At 41.0% G+C, this 11,616-nt stretch overlaps 2 protein-coding genes across 2 annotated transcripts; both read right to left on the bottom strand.

Moving 5' to 3' along the window:
- Positions 1-2,611: 2,611 nt before the first annotated feature.
- On the bottom strand, positions 2,612-6,272 carry piga (phosphatidylinositol glycan anchor biosynthesis, class A). The gene is made up of 7 exons (XM_076014630.1): positions 6,114-6,272; positions 5,285-5,724; positions 4,935-5,205; positions 4,401-4,533; positions 3,856-3,988; positions 3,470-3,676; positions 2,612-3,336 (listed from the first exon to the last, which is right to left on the bottom strand). Exons 2-7 carry the CDS (start codon positions 5,720-5,722, stop codon positions 3,064-3,066), a joined length of 1,455 nt encoding a protein of 484 aa, XP_075870745.1. The 5' UTR covers positions 5,723-5,724; positions 6,114-6,272; the 3' UTR covers positions 2,612-3,063.
- Positions 6,273-6,564: 292 nt separating this feature from the next.
- LOC142880655 (butyrophilin subfamily 1 member A1-like) lies at positions 6,565-11,152 on the bottom strand. The gene is made up of 5 exons (XM_076014632.1): positions 10,935-11,152; positions 8,064-8,384; positions 7,704-7,970; positions 7,482-7,607; positions 6,565-7,289 (listed from the first exon to the last, which is right to left on the bottom strand). Exons 1-5 carry the CDS (start codon positions 10,978-10,980, stop codon positions 7,252-7,254), a joined length of 798 nt encoding a protein of 265 aa, XP_075870747.1. The 5' UTR covers positions 10,981-11,152; the 3' UTR covers positions 6,565-7,251.
- Between the last annotated feature and the right edge of the window lie 464 nt (positions 11,153-11,616).

Genomic DNA, 11,616 nt, shown 5'->3' with positions numbered 1-11,616 from the left:
CACACACAATGCTCTTCTAGAGATTAGAGCCGGTGGCCGAGGATTCTTTTTGCTCTTTAGGTGAAGGAATATCACGTCGCATCAACTCAAATGAATTTTGGTCCCCACAGAGCTGACCTTTCAGGGTGACATTTCAAAGCAGATTGCTTAATTTGCCATGAGCTCAAAATCTCATGGCATTGCTGTGCTCTCGCCTGTGACTTGTTCTGTGTCCGGAGATGAACAAGAGAGAATCACATCAGAGCTTGAATATGCAACACCACACGAGTGAACTCAATGATTCAACTTCAGTGGCTCCCATGGGACTAAAATGTACTGCTTTAGCCTTCACATAAACAAGAATTAGTTATTCAATTGACTTTATGTCAAAAAAAAAAATGATGTGGCCCTTTAAGAAAATAATGAAAAACTAGTTTTGAAAGACTCCTTTATAAATGGATTATTTTGTAGATGGAGTGAAATGCTGAGAGTCAAGCGTTAGACTGCCATAAAACTGCTTATGGTTAGGAAATAAAAAGTCATTTTGTATGCTTTAGGAATTTGGAAAAAAGTATGTTTATCACAAACTTGTGCAACAAAAGTACACAAAAACACATTTTAAATATACTGTCTAAAATCTGTCACATCTAACACGTTTTCATTAGATTTAATTTTCATTTTTGTAAAATTCTGAGCTAAATTTAATGCTGCTTGTACATATTGAAAGAGAAAGAAGCTATTATTAATATAAGAATATCTTTAAACGTGCCTCTGTTCAGTCTAGCAAGTCTGACTGGGCTATTTGGTGGCGACAGGTCCAGGGGGATCTTCCCCTCTGCGTTCCTGTAACTGGGGTCGGCAAGCACACAGGACAGGGGAAGGCAGGTTACACACACTTGGCTGAGGTTTAAGCCAAGGAACAGCAAGCGATGAGAGAAAGTGAAAGGCGGGAACCTACTGAGGGCTGTGAAAGTTTTGTGATAGTGGATAGAAATCTCTTTGTTAAAGTTGTGCCAAAACAGTTCAGTATCTGAGTATCTGTTTCTCCTCTGATGATAAGGAAATGGAAGACTATGCGTTGATCAAAAAAAAAATTAATTGCCTGGCTGAGACCAAGATATGGTCTTGTGCACATTATCTTCTTTTTTTTATTTTTTTATTATTCACTTCAGTATTGTGTTTGTTGTACATGTATGTATGTGGATGCATATACAACTTCTGGTTGCATGTAAGTTGATTTAAAATATACCAGTAATTTCCTTTTTGTATGATCTACATGCATTATTAATGCATGGACATGTAATCAAACATCTCTGAAAAGTATGATTAGGGATACAGAGTGGATGCTGTATTTCCACTGTGTTATTAAGCTTTAAAAAAAAAAACAACAACAACAACACACAAATTAAAATAATTTTGATGTTGAGCTTTTACTTTTTTTTCTCATTTGTTGGGGTTTGCCATTTTTGTGACTAGCCAAGAAAAATGTGGCTGCACTGTGACTGTGGCTATGAGTTTTTACAGATTAAATTACCTGAGTGCAGCAGCAGTAGCTTTGTTTTTGAAGCAAACCAACGGCACACGTACGCCACATTCCAAGAGGAACTTGACGCAGGGGAAACTGATGCTGAGGCAAGCTCCGTGCTGGGGGGGTGGAGACTCTGTCCGTGGTGAGTGTGTCCACACGGAAGCCCTGCATGAGTGTCAATCGTTAGGTGCAACAGACCAGTACAAGTCCTTTCCCGCAGTTCTGAGCCACGCTAATGGAATGTATAGCGCCTCACGGGGCTTTTGCAAGATAAGAGTTTCAATACGTTGGCTGTACCAGAGCAATGAGGGCGCTCAGCTTGAACAGCCTGCCGGCTTCGTGGAGGTACTCTACAGTACAAGTTGCTTTCTCTGAAACTATTCAAGAAAGGTTTCTGTTTTAACCTTTCTTTCCTACTAATTCTGATAAAACAGGAAGAGTTCAAGGTCCAGATTGGAAGACCTACATGACTTCTAATGGTTATGTCAGCAGATTGCAAATAAGGACAGAAGTCCCATTAGATGCCAAAACTGACTTTTTGAGCAAAGCTCGATTAGATTCATGCATGTGAACGTGTAGTGTTGCTGTTGGGAGGCATCTCTCACTTATACTAGCTCATATGTATGATAAAAATCTCAAAACCCTGTCGATCCAGCTTCTGGATCACTGTAGAAACATGGTGATGTAATTTAGCCTTTTTACAAGTGGACCCACTCTTGATGTGACTCTAAATGCTTGTTATAAGTGAATAAAAACCCCTCCAGAATCATTTTATGGACCGTTTGTTAGTAAATCATTTCATTCCGGGAGACGCATTTAAATCTTACTTGACCTTTAAGAAAAACATTCATAGAGCTAAACTGCACCTCCGCCGAGATTGTGACTGAGTGAGCGCTCTTTGAACAAGAGCCATGATGGTTAGTAGCAGAAGTCTGTTTCGACTGTCCAGGACCTCAAGCTAAAAGAGGTTGTAGACACAGATCTCAAAAGATTTGGGCTGGTTTTGCGAGCAAAACCAGTCCAAAATGGTCTTTATTTTTCTCAGTGCTTGGCCTGTGTCACATGATCATTTGAACCCTCCCCTGAAATGAAATGCACAATGTGCAAAATCTCAAAAATAGGTTTTATTTTCTCAGTGCTTGGCCTGTGTCACATCATCTGAAAAAAACCTTTTCAACGTAAATAAATGAAAGGGATTTTTTTCTAGTGGTTAAAAAACTGAAACAGTTTTGGATAACCATGATTGGCATATTGGTTGTGATAGAGAATACATCAAGTACAATATAGATGACTGCAATTTTGTTTCTTGGTAATGTAAAGTAAGTTAAAAGGGTCAGTGTAGCTTTTGGAAGCTTCAAGAAATTCCATTTATCCATGTAAACCATTTTGCATTAAAAAATAATAAGTATACAACGATTTCACTCAAGGTCCCTTTAGACAAGTAAATGTAAACAGTGCGTGAGGCAGCTACAAGCACATTCAGCATCCTGTAGCCTTGTTACCACAGTTAAATGTTGGCTGAAATGAAAGTGAGCAGCTAGAAGCGAGTCCAGTGGTCACTTTGAGGGTAGATCTGGTTCTACTGCACATTCCTTGGCACTGTCTTTACTGCTCGGCTCTTCTGTCCACAGCCCTTGAGGCCCGGTGGCGTCCGTGGCCACGTCCATGACTCTGTCGGGCATGAACCACTGCAGAAACAGCAGGAGCAGGTAGTCTAAAATGGCAATGAATGCAAAGATGTAGCCAGCGACGGGGCCGCAGTGGGAGAGCAGCCTCTGCAGGCGTCTGTCCAAGGGAAGGACGTCCTCTCTGGACACTCTGTCGTACACCTGAAAGGGTAAACGCGTCAAATCACAATGCTTGTAAAAGTGAAACTTACTACAAGTACAATTCAGTTCAGTACATCTATAAACTTTGCGAAATGTTTGAAGCAGCCATTTAATTATTTCCAAACATACAAACCTTCTCTGTTCTCTCTGCGACATTCCTCCACGTGTAGAGGGTCTGCACTCGGGCGTGGACAGCCATGGGGCAGGGGACGGATCCTGAGCGCTGCAGGGCGATGGCCATCTCGACGCCGGCGCACAAGGAGCTCACTGTGGGTTCGCAGAGGGTGATCAGGTCCTCGGGTAAAACCTCGGGGATGCCCCCCACTCGAGTGCTGACAACCTTTGGTGTGAAAGCAGAAGAAGGATGTGTCCATTGTATGAGAAAATACACACAATAGTACACGGATGGACTTTTGTACTGGACATGATGGGACACTCCTTAATGATACTGTATTTAATTTCTGCAATTTCAATCTTATTTTGATTATTAGTGCATCAGTGCATGAAATTCCGACACACCTGTAGTCCACAGCAGGCTGCTTCCACTATGGCCATGCAGAAGGCCTCGGTGAGTGATGTGTTGAGGAAGATGTGACCTTGGACCAGAACTCCACAAACATCTTTGTGTTCCAAAGGCCCCAGCAGGCGAACTCTACATCAAGGTAGGACACAGTAGATGAAATTACTCTGGTTTCACTTTCCAAGTAAAGCTGCTCTCAGATGTGGCATCAATTCTTTTTAGTTCAGAAATTGAGAGATACATAATCAACATAAAACAATCATGTCAGGTTTCATTCACAATATGAAAAACGGCAAATCATTTTTTTTAATTAATTATCTGGGCCTTTCATCTCTTTCATATTTTTATTTGAGAGTGCGTGTCTTTTTTACTTTCAATCACAATACACAACTTAAGCCCATGACCTTAACCTTCCCCCATCGCTGCACCGTCATGAGGTGTTCGCCACATAACCACACAGAAGCTAGTCACGTGATGTCAACCACATTTCATGAATGGTGTTCATGGTCTTTGAAATTCAGCAGGAGTCAACATGCGGCGGTACCTGTCGTGCAGTTGGTATTTTTCTCTGACCTCCTCCAGCACAAGTCTTTTTGGCCCCTCCCCACCGATCAGGAAGTGCAGATCTGGATGTTTGTGACAAAGCTCTGGGATGATCCCGCCAAGTAGGTCAATACCTGAGGAGAACATTGGACTGTGAACATGTTCAATGATGCAATGGCTGTGAAAAGCAAACAGGAGTTTTTACACTACCAGTTAAAAGTTTGGACACACCCTGTGAATTGAATGTCTTTTCTTTCATTCTTATTACTATTGACATTGCAGTTTAGAAAGTTGTAAAGATAAAAAATTAAAAAAATAAAAAAACAATTGCATGAGAAGGTGTCCAAACTTTTGACTGGTAGTCTATGTACTGTATGTATGGAGTTTCATCCTGCGTCACTGTATGGCTGAAACTGTAAAATTTAAATTAAAATGAGTTACAATTTGTTATCTGTGTGCTCTTCACAACTACAGAAAACTTTGTGTGAGACAAGTCAAAAAAGTAAGAGGCCGTTCACTCTGGCTTTTTCCACACCTTTGCGGTAGACGAGGCGGCTAATCACAATGATGGTGATCCTGTCGTCACAGCGCTGGGCCGGGTCAGGGGTGAAGTCTGTGGGGTCGACGGCGTTGGGAATGACGGACACAATCTCGGGGTCCAGCGCCGCGCGGAGCACCGTGTTCTCCTTGCTGGTGTACGACACGCACACAATGTGGTTGGTGTCGCACAGCGACACGGTCAGCAGCTTGTTGGTCAGCACGGAGCTGACGTCCGCGAAGCCAAAGAGGGAATGGTCGGTAAACACCTGCGGGTGGTGAAGTTCTCTCGGGTTAACTGTCAGCTGATAGATTTGAAAGGAACGGAATGGAAATGTCGTGTCATACCGTGTTCAAGCCCATGGTTTTGGCATGGAACAGTGCATCGTGGGCCATGGCGGAGAAGGAGCTGTGTGCGTGCACCACAGTGATCCGCTCCCTCACAAACACGCAGCGCAGCAGCGGGAAGCTGTGCAAGACGGTGGTGGCCGTGGATTGGTTGTACATGACTTGCAGGGGGAGGTAGTAGACCTTCAGGCCGTTGGTCAGGTATCTGATGCCCGTCCTCCTGCCGTAGGCGTGGGTGGCGATCACCACCTTGTGTCCCTTCTCGATCAGGCACTGGGAGAGCTGGTAGATGTGACTTTCCACGCCACCCATGTTTGGGTAGAAGAAGTCGGACACCATGCAGATGCTGTGCTTTCCGGTGGGCTCCTTCGGAGCATCTGCAGGGTAGCCGTGGCCTCCCTGGGATGAGGGATGAGCCGCCCTCCGTCGTTTGTGCATATCTGTATCAGTATCATTAGAGTTGAGAAAAATGACAAGATTCGTCCATTTGCTGAACAATGGAATACACGAGGCGACAAAAGTAACGTAGTGCAGAACATGCTTTTAATAGAATACATATCGTAAACTTGCCATCGAAACTTTTTTTTTTTTAATTGTTATTGAGCGAATTTATTTTATGTAAAACAGTTTAGAAATAGTGTTTGTTTCCGAGACATTTCACCCAATTCCCTATTAAACCACCTTTGCGAGAAAACGGGTGCGGTGAAACACTCCGGGTGTCACGTCACTCTTACACGTTAGCATCGAGCTAAGACACGTTTTTAGAAGCCTCAGCCGTTTGACACGCCGTTAGCCTCGACGGCACAGGCCTCCTCACATATTCCCTTACCTTGGAACGTGCCAGTAATGATTCGACGCTTCAAAAATACAGTTTCATGCCTGGTCACCGCAGCTGAAATAACCTGTCAGCCGCTGTTGCCGCTTCCTGTTTTCCTTATACGTCACACAGTGACGCTCCGCCAAACTGCTGATGACCTGCCGATGCTGCCATCTAGCGGAGCGCTACGAGAAGTCCGAATGCACGCGGCTTGTAATATTTCTTTTTTTTTTTTTTTTCTTTTTTAGTATTTACGTAATTCTGCTACAATTGAATTCATTAAAAAAACAAAACAGAAAAAAGTTCTATAACACGGCTAAGGACGCTGTCAGACAATCATCATTAACATAAGTCTGTGTGTATAAACAAGAAAGAGGGAATGAGAAGGCTGTTTTAGTAGACTGCTTGCACAGCGCTCATAAAAATACATTTTTAGAATGCTATCAGATAAAGAGTGACTTGGCATGGTAATTGTTCTTTTTATTGTTCTTTCACAAACAAGTATGCAAGCTCCATTTGAACATTTGCTCTAAATTCCTTTCAATGTTCAGTTATTGTTGTTATCGTTATTATGTTGAACCTTTTCTTTATCATATTGTATATACACTACGGATTCCTATATCAAAGCAATTTACTAAATAAAGGAATTGATAAAATTGACGTCCTAAACAAAAAAATAAAAAATACCAAGAGATAAAACATAGAAAATGATTTTTAAAAAAATATATATTTTCTTTTAAAAAAAAGTGTGAATAGCAGTGTAAATGAAGAAAACAACTTGTTAATTCCAAGTTGTTGAATATAGTTCAAGGGTAACATATCCTTGAAAGATTATTTCCTCCCATCAAAGTAATGAGACTTTCTATTGCTTTTGAAAGGTTTGGATACAAAAAGAGTCTTGAAATCTATTCATATGGGAAATCTATCAACAGTCAATCCAAAGTTGCCTCAAAAAAACAACAGCAAAAAACAGTGCAAACACTTTCGACTCGGGGGATTTGAAAAAGCCCACAAATTGCATCAACTGTAGTGCATGTAGGACACAACATGCCTGTAAACGATCAGGGCTCAATTCCTCATCTATGACCAACTTTTGGTGTGAAATGCTTCAAAAATTTCCCAGTTGAAGTTTCTCTCCAATCATTCATGTTTAGCAGAGGGGCTCACTCGCTCGATTCCTGTCAGACCCTGCAAGGCAAAAACAGAAAAGTCAGGTTGCATTAAAAGACAAAAGAATAAAAGAATGTCAGCACAGATCCTAATCCTGGAGGTGAAGAGGGTAACGTGAAAGCAAAATAGCAGTTGCTTAACACCGGTTCAACCAGTTCACATATTCAAGTGGACAATTTAGGCAGAGAAACAAACTAATGTAAAACTGACTTCCTGGAAAACTTTTCCATTGGCACCACAAAACCAGACATAAGCCAAGTGCCAGGATGAAAGAAATCATCTTTGTGTAGCGATGCCGTGTCCTTTCTGGGTCAGAACGGGTCTGCTGAACTTCACCTTTGAAACAAAGAAGAAATTCCCAAGATACAAATCTTTGCAGTCTCTATGCACGTGATTAAATGAATTGATATTTACACTGGGGGAGTCCCATACCTGTTGGTGTGCAGCCATCACTGACAACTGTTGACAAGCCTTTGGCTGTGATGTTGCATGTAGGTGGGGACTTGAGCGTTGCGATGAGCTCGCTGCTGAAGTGATAAAGTCCGGAAGTGATATTGTGGGTTATGCGGGTCTGGGCTGAATCTGTGAGCAGCCGACCGTCGGACCTCCACTCAATCACAGTGTCTTTGTGTCGCCCTGTTGCATTGCACCGGAAAACCGTCGCGTTTGAGTTGTTGGTCTGACAAACGCTGTAGTTCGCTGGTGGGAGACGGATCAAGTTAAAAAGCGACTCCAGCGACTTGAAGGGACTGCAGAAATACTTGAGGTGATCCTAAATACAGAGGGACTCACCAGAGATATTTAAATAGACAAATTTCTTTATGTGCCTCTTCTGGTCGTAAAACCTGCATCTGTACTTGCCCTGGTCGTCTGCTGTGATGTTGGCCAACAGGACCGAGCAGTTATTACTTTCCTCAGGCAGAAACATCTTGGCCCTGCCTTTATAACTGTCACCAAGGGACAATATGTTATTGTTGTATTTCAGCAGCAGAATCGCCCGCGGCTTGTCCATCTGCCACTTGAACTCCATGTCCAGATTGTGTGTGCAGGCACATGGCAGGAGGACGGTTTCCTCTAAGCAACCAGAGATCACTCTTACTCCTCCTTCATCATCTGCAGAGGAAAGAAAAGCAAATCAAGAAAAATGAGCCAAAATTTCTATTAAGCTTTTCAGATTTGCTAAACATGAATTTAAAACGACAACAACAAATCTGCTTTTAAAATGTGTCATTGCTTTATTAGTCCTGTCTTTCTTCTGGATGAATTCAAATGATAAAACATACTGACTGGGTTGACATGGTGTACAGACACCGGTGATCGATCAAAGGCAAATTTTTAATGGCTGCTCAATGACCAGATTAGAAATACACTGAGCCATCAAAATTACAGGAGTAATACAAAAAAAAGGAGTGGCATGAGTAATAAAACAACACCAAACGTCCACTTTGAATCATGTATTGATTAAAGTCTGGTGATCGGTAATCAAAGGGCAAAGTCACAGTGGATTATGAAACAACAGCTCCTCGAATATTTCAAATTGTGTGATAATTTGACCCAGATTGGTTTGTTGAAGCCATGAAAAGTTAAGAATGTAGCACTATGCTGGAAAAAATGTTAATATTTCATGTTATGTAAAGACCCACTCGCAATGTCACTGAGATTTTCTGTTCCAAACTAAAATCAAGTTCTTATTTCATTGCAAAATTTACTCAGCGACATTCACATGAAAATGATTGCCAATGTCTGTGCATTGCATGAAGGCACAGATGACTTAACCTTGAGAAGGCTATCACTTCTATAATGCATGCAGAAAAAGGTCAGATAAATAATTGATGGATATTAATGCAAAACGGCAGTTCTCTTAAGTCAATCCTTTAGGTTGTTCTTAAACTTTAACCACTCCATGAGTGGAAACATTACGTGAACAATACAAGATCGTATCTGTAAAGGAAAAGGAAAAGGCTGTTTGTTTTGGTTATTTTTGAAAAGAGAATTATCTCAAAACTATTGCAATCTATTGTATATTCTCACGTTTTTCAACAGTCTGCCTGTTGTAAAATAAAATTATCAAATTTACCTTCAAATTACCTTCGTTGAAAGAAATCTTAACAGTCCCTTAATATGTAAACCCAGCATGTCATTGGACTTTGTGCTTTGGCTGTTGTGTTTTGACTCCAAGTGAGTGGAAAGTTTTTTCAAAAGAAGTAATTCAAATGTGTCCTGCTGTGCAGTTATCGGTGCTGATGTGCTTGGACATGTTCTAGTAGATTTCAGCCACTTCTGTGGTAAGTGGGTGACAGATATGAATTCCTGCGAGACACTCGTATGGATGGAACGATACCGTTCTCAATCTTGTTCATGTTACTATTCTGTATAAGGTGAATGAGTTGTTTTTTGTTTGTTTTTTTGAAACTTTCAACACACCAAAAGGGGTAGCATTCCAAATTTTCTTACACCAGTACAATGGCAATAGAGGTTATTCTGATTCTGAGTGCACTATCCAGACTCGATACAGAGCACAACTATTTTGAGAATCAAGACTGAACACAGCTTGGTGGAGGAACGGCTTTCATGACTCTCTAAAGAAGATGCTTAATTTTTTAACTCATAAACGTATTAACTGTGAGGTTATAAAAAAAAAACCTTCAAACACAATATTGGTTTAAAATTAACTGTTTGCTAATGCTTTCATAACAGATAATGTTCTGTGTGACTGGACTTAATAATTAATATTTCTATATATTTATTTTTTAAAACTGTATAACTCTAATTTTGGAAAATGTAATTAATCTTATTTTACGGTAATGTTTTGCTCCTCAGCTACAAGAAGAACACATTTTGCACACTATGATGGGCGGAAATGTTTTTTAGTTTTAACCGGAGATTCATTAGTTTCTTAGCACGTCACGTTCTGTCAGCATGTTATGCACTACAAGTCAATAAGAATGTGGTCAGGTTTTTGTCAGCTAATAGCAGAAGTGGACAAAAGACGGTCTGAAATCGGTCTACACTTCCCTGAGGGACGCAATAAACTTCCCTCCGGTGATGAACCTTCTAAAATTCAGCATTTAAAAAGATGACAAGGCCATATAGGAGAATGTCATTTGTCTTTCATGTACTTTTTCCTTTTTCTGCATATAGGTGTTTCCTGTCATGTCACTAAGGGCCTATACGTAGAACACTGGCAGACAACATCTAGGTGATGAAACTGGTGTTTTCCCGGGTATAGGGCAGGAAGTCCACCACGCAGACATAAATCTCTGTTCCTCTATAAATAAACAGTCCTTTCACTGGCTACTCTGTATGGATTTGTGGAATGCTAACCCAACTTAAGTATTAACTTAACTAAGTATGTGAGCCATGCATTAGCTTGTATTGACTGCAAGCAATTTAGAATTGTTGTTTCAAAAAAAAAAAAAAAAAAAATTGGGACAAAAACCCAGCCTTCAAATTGAACACTAAGGAATGCAGCACGGGTGAGTCACATTTATGTTGACTTTCGAATTAGCCCACATTGCAAAACAGTTTTTAAAAAAAAATAAAAAAAAATCCCACATGGCAAAGCAGTTAAAAAAGAATCGGTGGAGCAGAGTTCACAAGCATTTTAGTTTTATACAATTAGCCATCTGTCATCCAACAGGTTTACTTGTCATTCGCGTTTACCTGCTGAGACAACCAGCGCCAAAAATACGCCCAGAATAATCCTCATATTGGGTGGCAGAATTGGATCTCTGAAGTGTGCCGGATGATGTTTCTTTGCTGCCTGAGCCCGTGTACTTTTCCACCAGGTGATCCTTCTTCTCCTGTCCGTGTCGAGTAAGTCGACTGCGACCGTCCGACCCGAGCTGCTCCGCGCGTCCTTGTTGATATCCTGCGCGGCTGTGAAGTAAAGCAAGGAAGTGGATTTTGGTGAAAGTCCAACTATGTCAGTTCCCGGAAGGACAGGTTCACTCGTTAAGTCGGTGGAATGTTCTACGGGTGAACGGCGTGTTATTTTGTGTCCAAATCCAAACTGAGCTGTGGTGGTGACACAAAGACGAAACAACGGTAGTTGGGAGAAGTTTTTACATTTGATATTTATTCGCATTTGAAACGCAATTCAACAACATTCAATTTGGGGATATTATTATTATTATTATTATTATTATTATTATTATTATTATTATTATTATTATTATTATTGTTCCATTTGGCGCAAAGGGAATGAGGGGAATTAAACACCTGTCATGTGTGGGGTTTTTTTTTGTTTTTGTTTTTTTTTGTAACGCGCGCGCGCGCGCACACACACACACACACACACACACACACACACACACACACACACACACACACACACACACACACA

The sequence above is a fragment of the Nelusetta ayraudi genome, unplaced genomic scaffold, assembly GCF_046127955.1.
Source record: "Nelusetta ayraudi isolate G7.1 ecotype Tasmania unplaced genomic scaffold, CSIRO-AGI_Nayr_v1 ptg000169l, whole genome shotgun sequence".
NCBI lineage: Eukaryota > Metazoa > Chordata > Actinopteri > Tetraodontiformes > Monacanthidae > Nelusetta > Nelusetta ayraudi.
Note: the sequence above shows the minus strand (reverse complement) of the source record. Positions and strands in the feature narration are given on the sequence as shown.

Excerpts from the sequence above, each read along its gene's own strand:
- piga (XM_076014630.1), bottom strand. The coding sequence starts at position 5,722 with ATGCACAAACGACGGAGGGCGGCTCATCCCTCATCCCAGGGAGGCCAC. Across the intron at positions 4,534-4,934 it reads CCGCCTCGTCTACCGCAAAG|GTATTGACCTACTTGGCGGG; the intron begins GTGTGGAAAAAG and ends TGTTCTCCTCAG. Across the intron at positions 3,677-3,855 it reads CAGCCTGCTGTGGACTACAG|GTTGTCAGCACTCGAGTGGG; the intron begins GTGTGTCGGAAT and ends TTCACACCAAAG.
- LOC142880655 (XM_076014632.1), bottom strand. The coding sequence starts at position 10,980 with ATGAGGATTATTCTGGGCGTATTTTTGGCGCTGGTTGTCTCAGCAG. Across the intron at positions 8,385-10,934 it reads GGCGCTGGTTGTCTCAGCAG|ATGATGAAGGAGGAGTAAGA; the intron begins GTAAACGCGAAT and ends TTTCCTCTGCAG. Across the intron at positions 7,971-8,063 it reads TGTCTATTTAAATATCTCTG|CGAACTACAGCGTTTGTCAG; the intron begins GTGAGTCCCTCT and ends GTCTCCCACCAG.